Source organism: Rasamsonia emersonii (genome assembly GCF_000968595.1).
Source record: "Rasamsonia emersonii CBS 393.64 chromosome Unknown ctg1118621760210, whole genome shotgun sequence".
NCBI classification, from domain to species: domain Eukaryota; kingdom Fungi; phylum Ascomycota; class Eurotiomycetes; order Eurotiales; family Trichocomaceae; genus Rasamsonia; species Rasamsonia emersonii.
Window position 1 is genome coordinate 1 of NW_013563144.1, and position 18,898 is coordinate 18,898.

The window sequence follows — 18,898 nt, forward strand, 5'->3', positions numbered from 1 at the left end:
ATCCATTTTGAATAGCGAGTTCAAGGCCAAGAACGGACTTGACAAGGTCATCGTCCTCTGGACTGCCAACACCGAGCGTTACGCCGACATCATTCCTGGCGTGAACGACACCGCCGAGAACCTGATTAACGCGATCAAGTCGGGCCACCCGGAGGTTTCTCCTTCCACTGTCTTTGCCGTGGCCTCGATCCTGGAGAATGCCCCCTTCATCAACGGTTCTCCTCAGAACACTTTCGTCCCTGGTGCCATTGATCTGGCCGAGAAGAACAACGCCTTCATTGGTGGCGATGACTTCAAGTCTGGTCAGACCAAGATGAAGTCGGCGCTCGTCGACTTCCTCATCAACGCCGGTATCAAGTTGACTTCCATTGCCAGCTACAACCACCTTGGAAACAACGACGGCAAGAACTTGAGCTCCCAGAAGCAGTTCCGCTCCAAGGAAATCTCTAAATCGAATGTTGTTGACGACATGGTCGCTGCTAACACGGTCCTGTACAAGCCGGGTGAGCACCCCGACCACACCGTCGTCATCAAGTACATGCCGGCCGTCGGTGACAGCAAGCGTGCGCTCGACGAGTACTACGCCGAGATTTTCCTGGGTGGCCACCAGACTATTTCTCTGTTCAACGTCTGCGAGGACTCTCTGTTGGCCTCGCCGTTGATCATCGACCTTGTTATCGTGGCGGAGCTTATGACTCGTGTTGGTTGGAAGAAGGAAGAGTCCCAGGACTACAAGGGCTTCCACAGCGTGCTGAGCATTCTCAGCTACATGCTCAAGGTATGTTTCTCTGATAACCATGCCATGTTTAAAGAAGACACTAATCATATTTTTCTTCATCAGGCCCCGTTGACTCCTCCTGGTACTCCGGTGGTTAACGCCCTCGCCAAGCAGCGTGCTGCGTTGACCAACATCTTCCGTGCCTGCGTGGGTCTCCAGCCCGAGTCCGACATGACCCTGGAGCACAAGCTGTTCTAGGCGAATCCCTTTCTGCGTTCTTTGAGAATGTCCTCCATCTGTGACAGGATGGGATGTTCACTTTGAATGCTCCGCTTGGCAGGAGCTTTTCCATGGTGCCTGATTGTGTTTTCCCTCTGGTACCTGTACAGTTCTTGCTTGGTAATGATTGATATTCATGACGCTTTTGCTTTGATGATTTGTGAAACATGCTCACCCAAGTCTATCACTTGATCTGTCTTAGATAGGCAGTTAGGATTAGAAAAATGGGATTTGAATTCAAGTCTCTACAGTTGTTGCTATTTTTTCTCGTAAAAGAATCTCGTAACAGAAGAAAAAGTGACCGGAAGATGGAGAGATGGTGGAGTTCGAATTATACCCAGGCAAATCCGACAGTACTTGTAAAAAAGACAACTTAAGGAACAGCATTATTAGTACCAAATGCGTGAACAGTGGGTAGGCGAGGGGAAGTAAGCATGGAGTCTATCTTGTACGTAGGTAAAGCGATGAGGTGAGGACCCTGGGAGTTCTGGTGGCAGCCCACCGGATACTTAAACAAAGGAAAGAGCAACCTCGACATCTTGCAGAGCTACCCAACCTCACCTTGCAACCTGTAAGCACTCCAATGTTGCCTACTTCAAGAAACGCTCTACTGCCTGCTCTTTATCTTCAATTTCGACGTCGTATGATTTCATTTTACTTGCTTTAGTCCTACCACTGGTAGTCCTTCGCTCAAATACATACAGACATGTCCACTGTCGGTCGTGATCGGTCAATTTCATTCAACTCCCGAGAGTAAGGAAGAAAAGAACCTCCAATTTTACATCATCATCATGATTTTGGTATCAATTGACCATTTGTTCGAATGACCGATTTCTCTCCATGGCCTTGGAGTCGATACTGCACGAAATCGTGCAATGGAAGCTACGATGAAGCACTGCAATCAATTTACTGCCTCGTGTCGACCACGCAGCGGATGCAGTCACCCTGCTTCATCTGCTCAAAAGCATTGTTGATGTTCGCCAGAGGCTCCCGGTGCGTGATGAATTCGTCGACCTTGAGCTTGCCGTTCAGGTAATCCTCAACGAGGCCGGGAAGCTGAGAACGGCCCTTGATACCACCGAAGGCACATCCCTTCCACACACGACCGGTAACCAGCTGGAACGCTGTTCCCACTCAGTCAGTACCTATTTCTAAGGTGTTGTGAAATGCCTGACAGGAAAACTTACGTCTCGTAGAAATCTCCTGACCGGCAGCGGCGACACCGATGATGATACTCTGACCCCAACCCTTGTGGCAGGCCTCGAGAGCAGCACGCATGACTCCGACATTGCCAGTGCAGTCGAAGGTGTAGTCGCATCCACCGTCTGTCATTTCGATGAGCTGCTCCTGGACACTCTTGCCGTTGAGCTTAGTCGGGTTGACAAAGTCCGTCGCACCGAATTTGCGAGCCCATTCTTCCTTCTTGTCATTGACGTCGACCACGATGATCCTGCCCGCCTTGTTCTGCACTGCACCCTGAATGACGGACAGACCGACACAGCCGGCGCCAAACACGGCCACATTGGATCCCTCCTCAACCTTAGCGGTAACGACAGCCGCACCATATCCGGTCGTGATACCACAACCCAGCAAGCAAGTACGGTCGGTGGGAGCCTTGGGAGTCACCGCTACCACTGAGATGTCCGCAACGACGGTGTATTGGGAGAAGGTCGAGGTACCCATGAAATGCAAGATGTCCTGGCCGCGGGCCCTGAAGCGGGTGGTGCCATCGGGCATGAGACCCTTTCCTTGCGTAGCCCGGATCTTACCGCACAGGTTGGTCTTTCCGGACTTGCAGAACTTGCATTCACGGCACTCGGGGGTGCTGTCATACCATTAGTCCGTTGAAACAACATGAGAAGACAAGGCAGGTCTTCATACTAGAGCGCAATGACGTGGTCGCCAGGTTTGACGTTAGTCACGCCCTCTCCAACAGACTCAACAATACCGGCACCCTCGTGACCCAGGATGACGGGGAACGCGCCTTCCGGGTCCTTGCCGGAGAGCGTGTATGCATCTAAAATGACATCTTCATTCAGCAGAGTCCCAAGGGAATAACAATGACAGCAATGAATACTCACCCGTGTGGCAGACACCAGTGTGGTAGATCTGGATACGCACTTCATGGGCTTTGGGAGGGGCAACCTCGACGTCCTCGACCGAGAGGGGTTGACCGGCACCCCACGCGATGGCGGCCTATTAAAACTCAGTCTTTCTGTGACCTACAAAGGCATTTCGCCTCTCCTCTGGTTGGGGTCTGTATGAGAGATCACTGTGCTAACCTTGCAGGTAATGGTCTGTTATTGTCAGCAGCTGCAGGACAAGCATAATAATGACGTGAACACGTGAATAGGAGAACTCACCTTTCCGGCAGTGCTTGCCATGGTGACTACCTAGGTGCTCAAGGTTGTATGGAGGAAACAGCGGATGGTTTTGCTTCTCACAGGCTGAACCAAGAGGAGAAGGAAGAAGGAGAAGGAAGCGGATGGTTACGGAGGGGAAGAAATGATTACAAGACGACACTGGGTGATCAGATAGAGAGCTACGACTTATATAAGAGGCTTACAGAGGAAAAATGGGACACTGTGGGGAAACCCGATGAGGAGATACGACACGGCAACACCTCAGTGTGAGGGGAAAAAACGAACAAGAAGCCTCCTGGCAATGATGATTGAATAGCGGGGTAAACCCAGGCGGAAGATGGAAGCAATGAGGGGCAAACGGCTGGAATACAAGAAACGTTCCGATACCTAGGTAGCAAAAAGAACAGTGTTCCCCTCACAGGAATCAGAAATCCCAGGCCGCTTCCGACAGAGTTACTGGCATATCCGATCCGACAGTCGTATGGGGCCAATAAAGAGGAAGTCTCTAGCAATGAAAACCCTGCTACAAGGAAAGCATTATTCATCTTTCGGAAACTTTTGGACACCCCAGCTGCCATAGCAAAGCCGCGGCGACCATGCCTTTTTCGGATGAATGAGGCACGAGCAGCATCATCAATTTCTGAGGGATGCAATCTGCCCCGAGTGTTTTTTTTCTTGTTTGCAATTACAGAATGGAATTCGCAACAAGAAAACTACCCCAAATCAATAATTCAAGAATCGAAATATTCTAGAATGGTACAGGATAGATTCTGTATCCTATACAGTTTCCTAGATCGAGCGAATCTTTGACGTATTATTATTAATTAATAGGAGGCATCTCCACTTTCGATGTGTGTATGTAATACGTAGGAGTAGACTGTAGAACTGCTGGTCCTCATGCACCGATTAGGCAATATTTTCCGCCCCCCAGGGCCTTTTATTTATCGTCATCGCTATTTATCGTTATCTAGGTAGGTATTTACCTAGATAGACGGCGACCGCTACTGATGGCTATATACGGACAGGAAAAAAAAATTAATTTATTTACGACGCACCTGAGTGATTTCTCGACAAATACGTACGTATATATTGAGATTTACAAGGCTTGTTAATACGGGCGCACTTTTCGGCAGTTGTTCATGAGAACCTGGACATCATAGATCTATGCCGAGAGTACAGTACACAAAGGAAAAATGACAGATGGCAGGAAGAAGAAGCCCAGGCCAGGACACTGCAGCAAATTACCGAAAGCTGCTTCGAGCAGACTTAGATTCGAGACAGCCGAGCTTGGGCTTGGACCGGGAAGGATATCTGCGTGCCCCCTTCTAGAAAAGAAGGAATGTCTTCTTCTAGAGCTTCAGCTTCTCTCTTCCTTTCCAGTTCAGGAAAAGAGAGAACGGTTTCGTCTCGTCGATTGCTGGTCGGATCGGAAGAAGTTCAGTTTGTGTGTCATCGTATTCGGTGTTAGACTGTATTTATTTCCAGAGAATCTTATTCTAATCTGCTAGCAGGTGAGAGAAGACGTGATATAATGCAAAAGAAAGGCCTTCCCAGCCTGTACAGAAACATAACTTTAACGAATGAAGTGAGCTCGAATTAAATGCATATGCTATTCTGTATTTGGGCAGACTGACAAGGAAAGCTGTCTGAGGGCTGGAAAGACTTGTTTCTCACCACCGTGGGGAAGCTTTGAGATGAATAAATGAATAATCAGGTACTGGTCTCCAGTGAAGAAGATCTAGCTCAAGGTGAACCTGTCGAGGAAGATTTATTCAGGAATCGCAATATCCTGTCAGACAAAATCACCAGAACCAGGTACTACTCATAGGGCTAATTCGCTTAGGCTGCCACAGGGCAGCTCGTACTATATAGTCTCGAAGATTGCGACCAGCAGGAATTTCATAACATTATCGGCATGGTGATTGCCATTTTCTTATTATCGTCTGGTATCATGCTCTGAAACCCGAATACCAACCATCACCCTAGTAGATGCCAGACCTGCTTTAGGCATGCAGGAAAACTTCTGGTAAGGACCTATTATACATAGAGAACAGGAAGAGTAGAGGAAAAAAAAGCATCAAGCGGGCCCCTTATGAGCTTTGCCCATTGTTGAACCCTGTATCTCACTCATCAGGACTTGGATCCTGACTTCGTATGATAACCCATGATACCTCGAGGGGTGAGTGCCCACCACACTGACCAGCGAGAACCTCGACCCATATGAAACGTTTATGATTTACCAGGAAGCTGGCCGCTCTGCATCATGGCGGCGTTCTGCTCCTGGAAGCGCTCCCCGAGGCGTGCGGAGCTCTTGAGATGCTTGTCGACGCAGCGAAGCACACAGCCTTCTTCGCGGGAGACGAGGGACTTGGTGGTGAAATCATTGACACAGTCATCAAAGCATTTCTGCACGAGACGAGAGTACATCTGAGCACGAGAACCACCCGGTCAGTTTCAATGGTTGCTTTCAACGGTTTTTTTTTCTTCCTCCGAAAAATAGGAACCTGCCAGAAGTATCGCCGAAAAATCCAAATCCCAAAGATCTTGGGGGATTGCAATGGGCAGACACCTTTTCCGGACTGACTGGATTTCGGATCGGAGCAAGGAAGTCATACCGTCATAAATTCCTTCATCTGTTTTCTCTCCATGCGAGCGGCCAGCTCGCGCTGCTCGGAAGCATTCAATCTAGCCGCAAATCAGCACATGTCCCTACCAGGGCCCCAGGGCAATTTATTTATTTTTTGTCCAATGACTTACGCATCCATTGTGATCTAAATTAAAAGAAACCAATTGAAAAAGGAGAAAAATATGAAGATGGAGCAGTTGTTGGTCTGTTGCTGGCTGTCTGAATTTCCTCGGAGCTCTTGCGGACCTCAAGCTCTGCACTGCACCGTGATTCGGAACAACTTGACGCTCCGGAGTCACATGACTTTGATGGAGATGGATGCCATTTCGTCACATGATGTAATCATATGACAACACGTGACCCTTCGGAAACAGGCAGCCGGGTGCGACAGGGCGCTGCTCTCGGCGTTGGCTGCATCTCGCCCCCCAAAGCGGCAGAGGAGCTTCGATTGGAAGCCTGAACACCTAATTCCGAGCAGGACCGGATGCCATTTGCGAAGAGGGGGTTCAGAGCCACAAGAAGTAGTTCATGGACGGGAGAGAATACACGCTGAGTACGGTACGAGGTCATTTTGCTGGAAATACCCAGCCGTAGGCAGGCTTCTGGACTCCGTGGACTGGGTATTATCGTCCCGAGGACACTGGAGACTCTCAGGTACGCATATTTGGGTTCCATTCTGCTATTAGTGGGAGTCTGGAGACGGTCTAGAAGCCCAGTGCAGCGGGCATAGTTCTGCTGTAGCCTGTTGGACCGTTCCACTAACTCGCGGAGCGGGCTTCTCTTCCTTCTGGGGTTCCTTGGAACCTCCAGGTCCTAAACCCATTCCAGGGACTGTTCACGGTTGTGCCGCTGGGGCTCAGGCTGCTAATAATAATAATTGCCCGCCGTCACGCCTCCAGTGGGTGCCGTAGAGGGTCCAACGGGCTCTGGTGCCGCCCACAGCGCAGGATTCAGCAGCCCCTAGGGAGTCTAGGCGGTCCCAAGGGCCCCGGAGCAAGCCATGCCCCAGCCCTGAGGCCAGCCTGTGACTCTTCGCTTCCCCGTGACCTGCGGTGTCAGACAGCATCCATCCTGAAGATTCACCACGCTGGACCGCGCCCACACGCACTCTTTTCATCCTCGCCTGTCCATCTTCACCTCTCGCGCTCCCTGCATCATCCAAGCTGTCGAACGCTCCATCCACCCTTGGCAGCCGGTCTCGTTTGGAGACACCAGGCGACGACGTTCGCCGTCGCCGCTGTCCTGGGCAATCGAGACTTGTGACTATTCACTTCGATCGCGCCCACCTTTCCATCCACCATCGTCGCCGCGTTCCAACCTCCCTTTCTCCTACCAGATCCTGTCCCTCATCCGATGCCAACGCCTCTATTGTCCGACATCCACACCGTCCTTCGCTCTGAGTACGGATACCTCGTTGCGGCGGTCCATTGCTGGAGTCGTCCCAACGTGTCTCATCTCACTTGAGGTGCTATTTTGGGATCGCCTCCAGCCACAGCCCGCGGTGTCTTCTCACGACCAACTACGAGCAGTCCGGACCGTCACAGAATCTGAAGGCCTGAACCACAGTCTCAGATAATCCCTAATCGCTCTACCCCGATCATCAGTCTGCCGCATCGTGCTCTTGTGACCCTTCCTCGTCCATCATGGCGACAGGCAGCTCACAGCCTCTGTCGGCGCATCAAGATGTGCAGACTGTTTCTTCAAGAAATGCTCAGACATCGTCGCAAGCGGAGCCTACCCCTCCAGCCGCCCCCACGAAACGAGATCTTATATCCTGGTGGAAGCAGTTCAAGCGTAACACAAAGAAGGAGGAAGAGAATAAAGGTACGTTCCCTTCTGGTGACATCGCTGCATATGTCGCTGTGGGACTGCACTTTCTCCCAAACCATGTGGCACTTTAGTGTCGTGTTCATTCATGTCTGCTGCTCCGTCAAAAGGGATGGCGCCTTCTGACTGGGCCATCTCTCTTCATTCCCCGCTTCCTGGAACTATTATCTGAAATCCACTCTATTGTCACCGCTTCGTGTCGGGGATTGTCTTTCTATCGTTTGCTTACTAGTCTAATAGGTCTGCAAAAACGTGGTATCTTCGGGGTTCCACTCAACGTCAGCATCAAATATGCGAATGTTGCCATTTCTCTCACCAATGACAAGGGTGAGAGCTTCATTTACGGCTATGTGCCCATTGTTGTCGCAAAGTGTGGTGTCTTCTTGAAGGAGCAAGGTAAGCTCCCTGTGTCCTCCATACCTGTGCTTGTCTCCTCGTGATGTACACTGGATGCTGATTAGCGAATTGCAGCCACCGATATTGAAGGCATTTTTCGCCTCAGCGGCTCCGCTCGACGCATCAAGGAGCTTCAGGAGATCTTCGATTCCCCTGAGCGCTATGGCAAAGGCCTCGACTGGTCCGGATATACCGTGCACGACGCGGCAAATATCCTGCGTCGCTATTTGAACCAGTTACCAGAACCGATTGTGCCTCTCGACTTCTACGAGCGCTTCCGCGAACCGTTAAGGAATCACCAGGCACAAGCGGTTGGTGATACAGAGGCCGCGCACAAGGATACTGGCGATTTTGACTACAACAAAGCTGTGGCGACATATCAGCAGCTCATTCGAGAACTGCCTCCGCTGAACAAGCAGCTACTTCTCTACATTTTGGACCTGCTAGCAGTATTCGCGTCTAAATCGGAGAAGAATCGCATGACGTCCGCGAACTTATCTGCGATCTTTCAACCGGGCTTACTGTCCCATCCCTCCCACGACATGTCGCCAGAAGAATACAAACTCAGCCAGGACGTGCTCATTTTCCTGATTGAAAATCAAGACCATTTCTTGTTCGGTATGAATGGCACCGCAGCCGACCCGCAGACGGTTAAGGAAATCCAAACAAATGTCACACCCCCGCCTGAACCGGCACCGGCACCGGCACCAACACCAACCCCGGCAACCAGGCTTCGACGGTCTGCCTCCAACGCCAGTGGCGGTGCGGACAGCCTAAGAAAATACGAGACCCTTCGAAGAAATGTATCGGTGTCGTCGAAGAACTCCAAAGCTTCAAGCAATGCACAAAGCCCCGGTACACCGACTTCGATTGTGGGACCAGGCGTACATCGAAGCAACACCGTCCCCTCGAAAAAGTCACCGGGACTCGCATCGCCCAGGTTAGGTCGAAGCGGCGAACCTGCGACTCCAACGCCGGCCGGCTTGACTCCACCACCCCAAACATACGGATCCTCGAGATCCAGCAGTCGTGCTCCTTCACCCATCGGCCCTCGTACGCAGGGTGCCCCCAATGCCTCAGAGCCCTCCACGACAACGACTGGACAAGCTCAGAGTCAAACCCCGGAGCAATCTCAGCTGCTTGGACCTCTTCCGGCGCCTACTAATGTAGTGACCCCGACCCGAGAACGCAAGCTGTCTAGTTTCTTCACAAAGTCGCCGCCTACAGGAACAGAACAAAAGGAGGTGCGGCAACCAAACCGATTAAGGAAGAAACGGATTCCGGGGAGCGTCAATGAAAGCGCCCAGAGTTCCTCACAGTCGTTGAATGCGGGAGCGTCTGATGCTGCAGCCGTTACTTCAGCTCCCCAAATGCCAGCCCCTGTGCCAACGTCCTCGAATGAGGGTCCATCTAACTCCAATCGGGACGGACAGGTAGCTCCTCAGCCTGGGGTCGAGGGTGGTGGTCATCATCACCATCAGCCGTCGGAAAGCACATTGAGGCCAAGCAGATCACGAACTCCGTCGATGCATTCTAGATCTTCATTTACAGATCAGTCCGATTTTGACCAAGTCGAGGAACCATCCAGAGTCGACAAGAAGGAGAACAGACGCAGCTGGAGAAAAATTCCTCTGCCCTCCAAGCGGAATATTGACACCCCGCCACTGATGTCGCCAACCGGTGCGGATTTCAGTGCCAGTTCCACCGGAAGCTCGACTCGTCAAAGGAGAAGCTCTGCGAATGACTCACACCACCCCGATGCCGACATATCCTATACCGTGTCCCGGCAGGACTCTGACTTTGGTAGATCGACGAGCAACCTGAAGGACTCCTCGCAGTCTTCGGAACCAGAAAAGCGCAGTCTATTTGATAAGTTCAAAGCCAAGGTTGCGTCCATGAAAGAAGGCGTCAAGGAAGAGCGGGCCAAGAGTCCACCGCAGTCGGATACAGGACTCTCGGTTACGTCAAGTCAGAACTTGTCGCAGATCATCAAGGACAGTAGGAACGGCCGGCGTACATCAACAGAGAGATCACGCGAAAGCCTTGATGTTGCCCGTGAAATTCCGTCGTATCCGACTTCGCCTCCTGTGATTCTCGAAGAGCCGCCGTCACCCCTCGCTGTGACCGAAGCTTTAAAAGCCTCTACAGAGGAAACGATTCCTGCTCCGGAGCCTGAGGCGCAGCCCACAACGCCTGCACCAGAAAGCAAAACGGAAGAGGCGAAACCTACCTCAGAGACCAAAGTCGACGAAGCGAGTACTTCTGCAGAAGAGAAGTCACAGGAAACGCAGGGAGTTCCGGAGAACGGCGATCCATCAGCTACAGATACGGAACCGGAACCAGTCGAAAAGAACTGATGTCTTATCTTCCGTATATCCTCATCTTGGCGGCATTCTCGTCGTATCGAAGACTTTGCCTGGTGCAGACAGTTCGGTTGCTGTACAGGTGTTCCTTTTTGCTGGACTGACTACATCTTATCCTGTCTTCCTTTGGAATGAAAAAACTTTGGGAACCAGGAACTATGTTAATGACTACTCGCATATGGGCGGACATGATGACGGCTTTGAACGAATTGTTTTTTTTCTGTGTCTTTCTGTTTCAATTTTGTTTTCTGGCTAATTGCAGGGCCGTCAATTGCGAAAGGGTAGTTTGAATGAATTTGGGGATCCCAACTAACTAATGTAGAACAAGAAGCATCATCCTCCCATGTGCACATTTGCTTGAAATGTCTTGTCCTTTCCCCCCCCTTTTTTTTCTTCATATCCTTCCAATTTTGTGTTCTATGCACATTTTTTCCCTTTTCCCCTTTCCCCCTTTCTTTCCACCCCCTTTAATGCCCCTGCCACATGATTGTTTTTTTGTGGTTTTTTCTTTCCTCTTTCTTTGCCTTATGTGCCCATGTATGTATTTATGTGTGTATGTATGTGTGTACGAATTCCCCCCCTTAATGCCTGTGCCTGTCTGTATTATCTGCATTGTATTGCATTATTCATTATCATGGTTTGCTTTTTTTTTAAACCTCTTTCTTCATTATTAATGCCTGCTTTTTTTTCTACCTTTTTTCTTTCTCTCGTTTATGACAAAATAAAAAGTAAAGAAAAGAGAAGAAAGGTAGCAATGGGAAAATTTTCTTTTTTTTTCTCTTGATTAAATCAGATCAAATCAGATTAAATTAAGTTAATCACCGATGTGATTTAGGATTTTATTTCCGCGGCTTGCCCTTTTAACATTGCGCGAGTATTATTTGTTATTCTTGTGATGAAAAGTAGGCTAACTACCTGCTTATTTATTCTTTTATTTTAAAGTTGATCTGAGTAATTAATTGATCAATTGGTGGTTGACTGACTGATTGATTCACGCAACGATAGCCTAGTAGACATTATTGTCATTTCTGACTTTTAGACAAAGTTACCTGTATATGTATTCATTTATTATACTACACGTATAAAATATCTATCTATCTAACTATAGATAGATGGAAAGAAGTAGCAAGCGAGAAAGAGAGAGAAAGAAAAAGAAATGGGTATGCCTCCTTCCAACGAGGCTCTTCTTCAATCTACTTCTCTTTGCTGGCAGCTTCCGGACTATTACTACTGGTTTCCTCCTCCTCCTCCTCCGGGGATGATGACGTGAATTCGATCCTCTTGCCGTAGAGCAGAGGCGTCCTGGCAATCAATGCGCCGACAACGTAGCCCAGATATGCCCCTGTGAGGATGGTGATGGGATACGCTTGCCAGGGTCGGTCCCTAATAATGGTACGATCAGTAAACAAGAAACCACCGGTACAAGAGTACAAGAATTAAAAAGAAGGAAACATACCAGTCCAATGGAATCGGAATCGCACCCAGCCATGCTCCCACGCCAGTGCCAACCGCCCCTCCCCAGACAGCATCAGCCGGCCGGTAAAGAGCCCAGACTTCCTTCCACACCGCGCCATCGACGCCGTGGACATAGACGAGCGGCGTCACGGAGAGCAGCGACATGTGCGCCGCGCAAAGGATGGTGTGGGGGGATGTGGGTGGTGAACGGCGCGCCGAAGAGGACGAGCAGGATCGCAAGAACGGGCGTCCCGAGGAGGAAGGTCAGCGTCAACGAGAGGAATGCAGCCTGTTAAAAAGTCGAATCAATCAAAGTCAAGTTAGGAATTTGTGTCAATGGCAACGAGCGAAATTAATTGTCAGCTGGCCACGGGACCAAATAGAAAGTAGCACAAGCAGCAGCAGCAGCAAGAAGAAACGGGGAATATACCGTCAACTTCCCAAAAATGCCATCCCTCTTCGAGCCATGACTGTGCTTCTTCCGATACGGTGTCCTTCCCGTCTTCACAAGCGTACTGCTGGGTCCTCCGGTCGATACTGTCCTTTTTGCTGCTCCTCCTCCTCCTACAGCATCTCCCCCCTCCACCCCCGCAGCAACAGCCGCGCCGGAAGGATCAGCAGAAGAAGGCGGAGGATGGTGATGATTGTGATGATTGTGATGATGATGATGCGACGAGCCCGCCTGCGGCAGACACGTCACGACATAGCCAACCTGCAGGGCTGCAAAAAGCGGGAGATCGCTGAGCAAGGTAGAGACCGGGTCTGCGACGAGGGCCGGAAACCGGAGCGCGTACACGGCCAGGAGCAGTGCCGGATGGACATGGGCGTACGTCTGCGCGGCCGGAGTAGGGAGAATGTCAACCGGGGGAGCAGCAGGGGACGGTGGTTGTTGTTTCTGTAGAAGAGTACTGCTGGAGGATGCTGCTGCTGCGGCGGCGGTGGCGGAGGACACGGTTGAAGCTGAGGTGGTGGTCATTATGGTCGTGGATCTCCGTCAGTTAACTAAGGCATTGGACAGCAGCAAAGCCCTCAGTGAAACTAAAGCGAGAGAAAAACCAGACTAATGAATGGAAGGAAATGAATCACATTGACGTTGTCCAAGTCGGTTTGCGCATTATATTAATTCGATCGATTAATCCAAATCTCGATGTTTTCCCGCCGCAGAAGATCTCCGTGTTTGTCAAGTTTGTCCGATTTGGCCCGTTTGCCTGGCCGGGAGTGCCGGGAGTTCTCTATGCCTCAGGCAGGAAGTATTGATACTAATTAAAATAAATGCCTTCCTAGGAGGTAATTTGTAATTTAATCAAATTACTGATCCTTTTGATCCATAGGCAAACAGACAGAAAAAAAAATCACGTTGGATTATTTTCATTATCTCTCCACTAGTTTCGAATATCTAATCATCATGTATAAACCCCTATCCTAGACAGTTAGAAAGAATTGAAGCTGCTAAAATAAGCTCGTGACTCTCCAGGAGTTACGAGGATAAGCATATATGTTTCCAGAAGAAAGATCCGTGGGTTTCACCACAGATAGTAACCACATAGCGAATTCACGCGGGTTCTTCATGACCGCGATAGATGAAAAAGGAAAAGTCGTAGAATAGGTACAGATTAACACAAAGTAAGCCAAGATCGGGGTATTTAAGGCACATCTCGCCAGCAAAACGAGACGGCCTTTTCATAAAAGGCAACATTAAAACATAATGAGGTGAACCTGCTTCCATCACAGCATACCTCGCAGGATGGAGAACGATCGTAGAGAAGAGCAGAAAAGGGTTATTATGGCACCACAGCGGTGCATGCTCGTGCCATAAAATAGGTTATAAGATAGTGAATCGCGACGAGACGGATAGATCAAGAAAGAAAAAAAAAGACATCCGACTCGTGTCAGAATTCCCCATGATCAGAAGAATCGAAGGCTTCAATGGAGACAAATCTCCAACCCCTAAATACGGGGGAAAGGATTCAAAATCATCATAATAAAATCCTGTCCTATATCATGCCCGGCACAACATTTCGCTGGTTCGTCTCTATATTCGAGCGGTAGTGCGAGCTGTCCCAGTGGCGCGACTCGTAATGATTCCCTTCGGTTGCCGCCTCTGACTCGACCACCGGTCGCTCCTCCTTACGAGAAGGTGTCGTGTGCAGTCGTCGAGATCCTCGTGCGTCATCGGAGTCCGGGCTGGGGATAGGATAATAAGTACCCGGGGGCGATACGGGCAAGTGGCCTGCCTGCCGGAGGTGGCGCATTTCTTCCTGTAGTTGGGCGACTTGGTCTTCCAGAGCTCTCCGCGCCGTTTGCTCTCTCCGCACTAAAGTGACGAGCGCACTGTATTGATCTATGGATATGTTGTTGAGATTCGTGGTGGATGATGATGGCGTCTGCCACGACGGCTGGTTTCGGGGATAGGCCGTATTCGGTCGCAGCGTGCCAGTGCTGATCGGTCGACCGTCCCCCGCGAAAGAAGTAGAGCTATGTGAAGAGTCCTCACTGGGAGCGGATACGACAGAGGAGAACGGTTGACCATGCGACAGGGAGGGATGGCGCTCTCCGGACACCGTCCCTTTTTGTGGCGTCCGGTCTACCGCGGTTCCCAGCAAAGCCTATCCCCTGTGTGCCTTGGATTTTGGCAATCGCAAACTCCAGATCCATCAGTTTCACTTCAAGGGTGGTGACCCGCTGTTCTAGAGTAACGTCCGGATCCTGAATCAGGTTTCCCAGGTTGAACGGGGCGCCTTCCGGCTCGGTCTGAGGCGCGGTATCGCGACCTTCCAAAGGTTGAATCTGGTCTTCCTCCATCGTAGCTGCCGTCGTCTCAGTTGCGCTTGTTTGAGGTCGCTCATGCGGTGGAACATGATCGTGATCCAGGTCCAGGGTACTAGTCGGCCAGAACTTCATCTCGTCGCTGCGCCGGCGCCACTGGATGGGAGACATCCGGTGACGTCGCATCAGGTCTCGCAGAGCACCAGCGCTCTGGGAGCGTCGGTGCACTTGTGTGCTCGCCCGGGACCGTTGCTCGAGGCTGCGTGGAGGCTCGCGGCTGACAGCACTTCCGGGTCGTGGGCTGGAGGCAGCCACTACCGACATCGCCGTCTCCCTAGCGTCCTCATCTGACAAAACCAGGCTGGGCAGAGTGGCTCTTCGTCGCGGACCTTGTCTCGGCACCGGGAGTGTCATACTTTGGCCTAGTTGAACCTGGTGATCTGATGATGAGGATGAAAGATGACTTATTCCGGTGGATCGTTTGTTGGTTGTTATAGATGGCGTGCCATTTGCGCCTGGTGAATTGTGCACCGCTGCAAATAGGCCCCTGCTAGGCCCTGTCCCGTCGTTCTCTTTCTCAGTCCTTATGTTTGTGAGCTGTTCCCTCTCCCCTTCGTCCTCATCCAACTGACTCTGTCGCTTCCTCGTAAAAAGCTTTCGCATGACATTCTTCAGGGCGCTTCCCCGGCGCCACTGTAAGGTCGAATCATGCGACACAGCGGAGGAGATCGAATATTGCGGGTTGTGGAATGATGTTGCGCCATATGGTTGCCGTCGCGAACCCGAGACGGTGGAGGATTGAGACGCTCGCGTCTGGCCGAGGGAAGGCGTGGACACTTGATCGGACATACGCAGGGCTTGTGGGCCCCGCCCGTCTTGTTCTTCACGTGGGCTGGGAATGGCCTTCGATATTTTGTTGGGCCCTCGGCGGAGGGATGGGCCTTGGCCTCGTAACGAGCCATGGGACGCGGGTACGTTCTGCTGAGGCATTTGCAACAAATTGGCTTTCGGCAGCGAACCGTGGGCTTTTTAGGAGCGGTTGTGACAACGATCTAGATATGGGTTCACAGGGAACGCGGTAATTCCATAGCAAGGGTGATTCAATGGGTTCAAGCGAGTGGATCACTAAGAATAGATATGAATTCAATACCGACAATGAAAACCAAGATTGCGGACGCTTCAAGAAGCGAATAAAAGGAGAAAACGAGGGTGAGTGAAGCGTCCAGATGGCACTGAGAACTAGGCAATCAGCCTCTAACAGCCTTCTTTTGTTTTATTGCGCCGTTGGCTATTGCTTAAATTTGGGGAGAATGGAGCTGCGACTCTGAGTTGCGAAGATCACCACCGGGGTCGTAGCCAAGCGATATGGCCAGACACTGCCAAATATCCGTGCTCATGCGTATCTTTTGTCGGGTTCAATTGCCAAGCGATTATCGACATCGAAGAGGCCATGTCCCTGAATCAGTCACTTCGAGGTGCAGAGTCGGGGCCAAGGTGGAAGGGCTGATGCTTCGGGTCAAGAACGTGACTGACTAGGTCGCCATGTCGGTGGCAGCAAACGGAGTGTGGTTAGGGATCGTCACGGAGGGGTTTGGAAGGTAAGAGAGGGTGAGTGAGAAGGGAAGGAAACAGAGTCGAGTACCCTAGAAAAACGTATGACACGGTCAGATAAAGAGAGATTGGTCGCACATGTGCAGTAGATGGCCTCCCGACTTGGAGCATAGAGGACATACAACTCAGATGGCCACACAGGCCAGGCAATAATATTATCAATTGTTTGGGCTGTCTTTCCTCCCGACCTGCAGAGGGTCTTAGGCTTTATCTCCTGTCCAAGTCGTGTGAACCAATGGAGGTAGCGGAGGCGATGGCTGCAGGGGTTGCACTGTGCAGACGAAACGCTTAACAGCAGCGTAACCTAGTAAGTCCAAGTACCCGGCGGCGTCACTTAGCTGCCGACTGATCAACTAGTGAATAATACTCCGTACTTGAATCCGGCAGAGGTCTCCTCCGTAGCTAACTGCATACGGAGTTTGCCCTCCTGGCAGAGCAGGTGATTCGCAGGGTACCGTGTACGGTTCCTAGCCCAAATCCTCAAACGATCATCCCTGGCGGGCCTGCTAGAGGCCAGACTACCGGCAGAGTCCTATCAAACGCAGCCGATCGGGAACCATCGTGGCTTGGGCGATAGACTGGACAGTGCAACGGCGCCACTGGTCCAGGGACCAGGACGGTTGTCTGCGTGGAACAGAAGTCTGGAATTAAGTGGATCAAAGGTGCCCCATAACGGCGGTTGTTGAGTCTTGACAGCGCCGCAGCGGAGAACACTCGCACTGACATTTGCTTTTTTTTTTGGCAAATCCACAGTCCTCCGTACTCAGGAACAGTACGGCCACTCCCGAGACCGATTCCACTTGTCAGAAAGCATTGCAATCTGTATATTTCGTGGTCGTGGAGTGGGGGCTACCGGCAGCGAAAAACTCGGTCGAAGCGAGGCTGGAGTGGACCGCTTAATGATCTTGGCCGTCAGACAGGCATAATTATTCATTAATATCGGGTCATCGGCCTGGTTCAAGCTTCCCGCAGGGAGCCAGCGGTCAGAGCTTCCAATAAAGCGGGGCTGGCGGTTTGAGGCTTTGCAGATAAGAGTTAGCCGGAAGCCTCATGGGGAGCTAGGTAGGTCCCTAGGAGAGAGCTGACCCCAGATCGGGGCCCGGCAACTGGCTGAAACACCTCGTCAGGAGACGGACTGGCACGCGGCCACATGGCCATAGTCGTTGCCAATAATGCCAGTGTCCACTGCAGGCTGCAGGGACGGGGCACGGTAGACCTGCAGCCAGAAGCCGTGTCGAAATTCCACCAGGAGGGGCTGGGTCGGGCGAGCGGATGTAGTGACGCTGATTGGATTCCACTTCAATAAGAGAGGAAAATCAGATGCTCTTTCGAGATGATCCAGGCGATTGGGATGGATGATTGACGACGACAATGATGGTGGTCAACGGCGATGGTGGAGATGGGGATTGACCGAGGAGCAAACGGGTGCTCTATCCGACGGAGTGTCCGCTTGCAAGGGCAGTCACACCACGCGGCCAGCCGGGCAGGGATCTTCCCAGCGAGCCGGAGAACACGAGACCTCGTTCTTGAGAACACAGATACTATTCCAATATACGCGCCTCAAATAAATAATTAGCTGTTATTTCCCTAAACGAATTCGACTATTGTTATTATTGTTATTTTTATCATTGCTGCTGTTGCGATCTTGGTGTTCGTTTGACCCGAATCAACGGTACTCCGTACTATCAAACAGTAATAGTTCATAGTATTATAGGTTGAACCCCTCAGCGCGAGGACTCTAAACCCTGTCATGTCTAGTTATCTATGCATGCAAGATCGAGTCAGAAAATGCATAAATAGCAACCCATAATATGTCTCATATCCACTCAAGTCTGATAATGAGGTATGCAAAATATCAGCTCCAGGGTATAAGCTAATAATGGCTATCCTCTCAGAGAGCATGGAGAACTCGGATCTTTGCATAATCTTACTTTTCAGGCTTTTTCTATTTGCTATTTATCACCCATGCATCTTTCCTTACCCGAGCTCATCAGAGCACTGACCATCGCTCTGGCACGCAACTGAGGACGCATGCGCCGGCGGCGTATACACGTGGATGCTGACAATTTTCGGCCCCATGCTGTTGATGAGAGCAGTCTACCGCAACTGAGTGCACTCGTGCGCCGCAAGGGCTGCCATCATGGTCACATCGACCTGGGTCGTCTGTCAAAATCCTCCCGTGTTGAGTACACTCTCATCGATCACGATCACCAAGTTCTTATCAAGGGCATTGATTCAGTTCTTCAGGATCATGCGGCATTTCTCATACGGGAAATTATGCTTAGGTAGAAGAAATTGGTACCTTTGGCAATGAAAAAATTAGCTCACACGCTGCACACTAACCAAGGGATTAGGGCAGCGCATACTCCGGAGTAGGGAAGGGCAATTCTGTTGGGCTGAACTCACATCGCAGCCTTACGATAAGCTTCTAAACATAGCCCCAAAGAACTCGAGGCTGAAGGCAAATCGCAGTCAGCTGAGAGGATGTCTATCA

At 50.9% G+C, this 18,898-nt stretch overlaps 6 protein-coding genes across 6 annotated transcripts; 3 read left to right on the forward strand and 3 right to left on the reverse strand.

The window, feature by feature from the left end:
• Window positions 1-16: 16 nt before the first annotated feature.
• On the forward strand, window positions 17-976 carry T310_4978 (Myo-inositol-phosphate synthase; the record flags this gene model as incomplete). The annotated part of the gene is made up of 2 exons (XM_013472137.1): window positions 17-778; window positions 842-976. Coding segments are annotated over 2 exons (897 nt in total), but the record flags the coding sequence as incomplete, so codon positions are not given.
• A 927-nt stretch (window positions 977-1,903) lies between these two features.
• Window positions 1,904-3,381, reverse strand: T310_4979 (Alcohol dehydrogenase; the record flags this gene model as incomplete). Its single annotated transcript, XM_013472138.1, has 6 exons — window positions 1,904-2,121; window positions 2,185-2,822; window positions 2,879-3,014; window positions 3,079-3,193; window positions 3,224-3,274; window positions 3,361-3,381. The coding sequence occupies 6 exons, from the start codon at window positions 3,379-3,381 to the stop codon at window positions 1,904-1,906; spliced, it is 1,179 nt and encodes a 392-aa protein (XP_013327592.1).
• Window positions 3,382-4,553: 1,172 nt separating this feature from the next.
• On the forward strand, window positions 4,554-4,960 carry T310_4980 (uncharacterized protein; the record flags this gene model as incomplete). The annotated part of the gene is made up of 2 exons (XM_013472139.1): window positions 4,554-4,804; window positions 4,846-4,960. The coding sequence occupies 2 exons, from the start codon at window positions 4,554-4,556 to the stop codon at window positions 4,958-4,960; spliced, it is 366 nt and encodes a 121-aa protein (XP_013327593.1).
• A 2,669-nt stretch (window positions 4,961-7,629) lies between these two features.
• T310_4981 (Rho GTPase activator (Sac7)) lies at window positions 7,630-10,566 on the forward strand (the record flags this gene model as incomplete). Its single annotated transcript, XM_013472140.1, has 3 exons — window positions 7,630-7,810; window positions 8,054-8,209; window positions 8,285-10,566. 3 exons carry the CDS (start codon window positions 7,630-7,632, stop codon window positions 10,564-10,566), a joined length of 2,619 nt encoding a protein of 872 aa, XP_013327594.1.
• A 1,199-nt stretch (window positions 10,567-11,765) lies between these two features.
• Window positions 11,766-13,003, reverse strand: T310_4982 (GPI-anchor biosynthesis protein (Pig-F); the record flags this gene model as incomplete). The annotated part of the gene is made up of 3 exons (XM_013472141.1): window positions 11,766-11,955; window positions 12,029-12,086; window positions 12,544-13,003. 3 exons carry the CDS (start codon window positions 13,001-13,003, stop codon window positions 11,766-11,768), a joined length of 708 nt encoding a protein of 235 aa, XP_013327595.1.
• Window positions 13,004-14,021: 1,018 nt separating this feature from the next.
• On the reverse strand, window positions 14,022-15,783 carry T310_4983 (uncharacterized protein; the record flags this gene model as incomplete). Its single annotated transcript, XM_013472142.1, has 2 exons — window positions 14,022-14,502; window positions 14,555-15,783. 2 exons carry the CDS (start codon window positions 15,781-15,783, stop codon window positions 14,022-14,024), a joined length of 1,710 nt encoding a protein of 569 aa, XP_013327596.1.
• Between the last annotated feature and the right edge of the window lie 3,115 nt (window positions 15,784-18,898).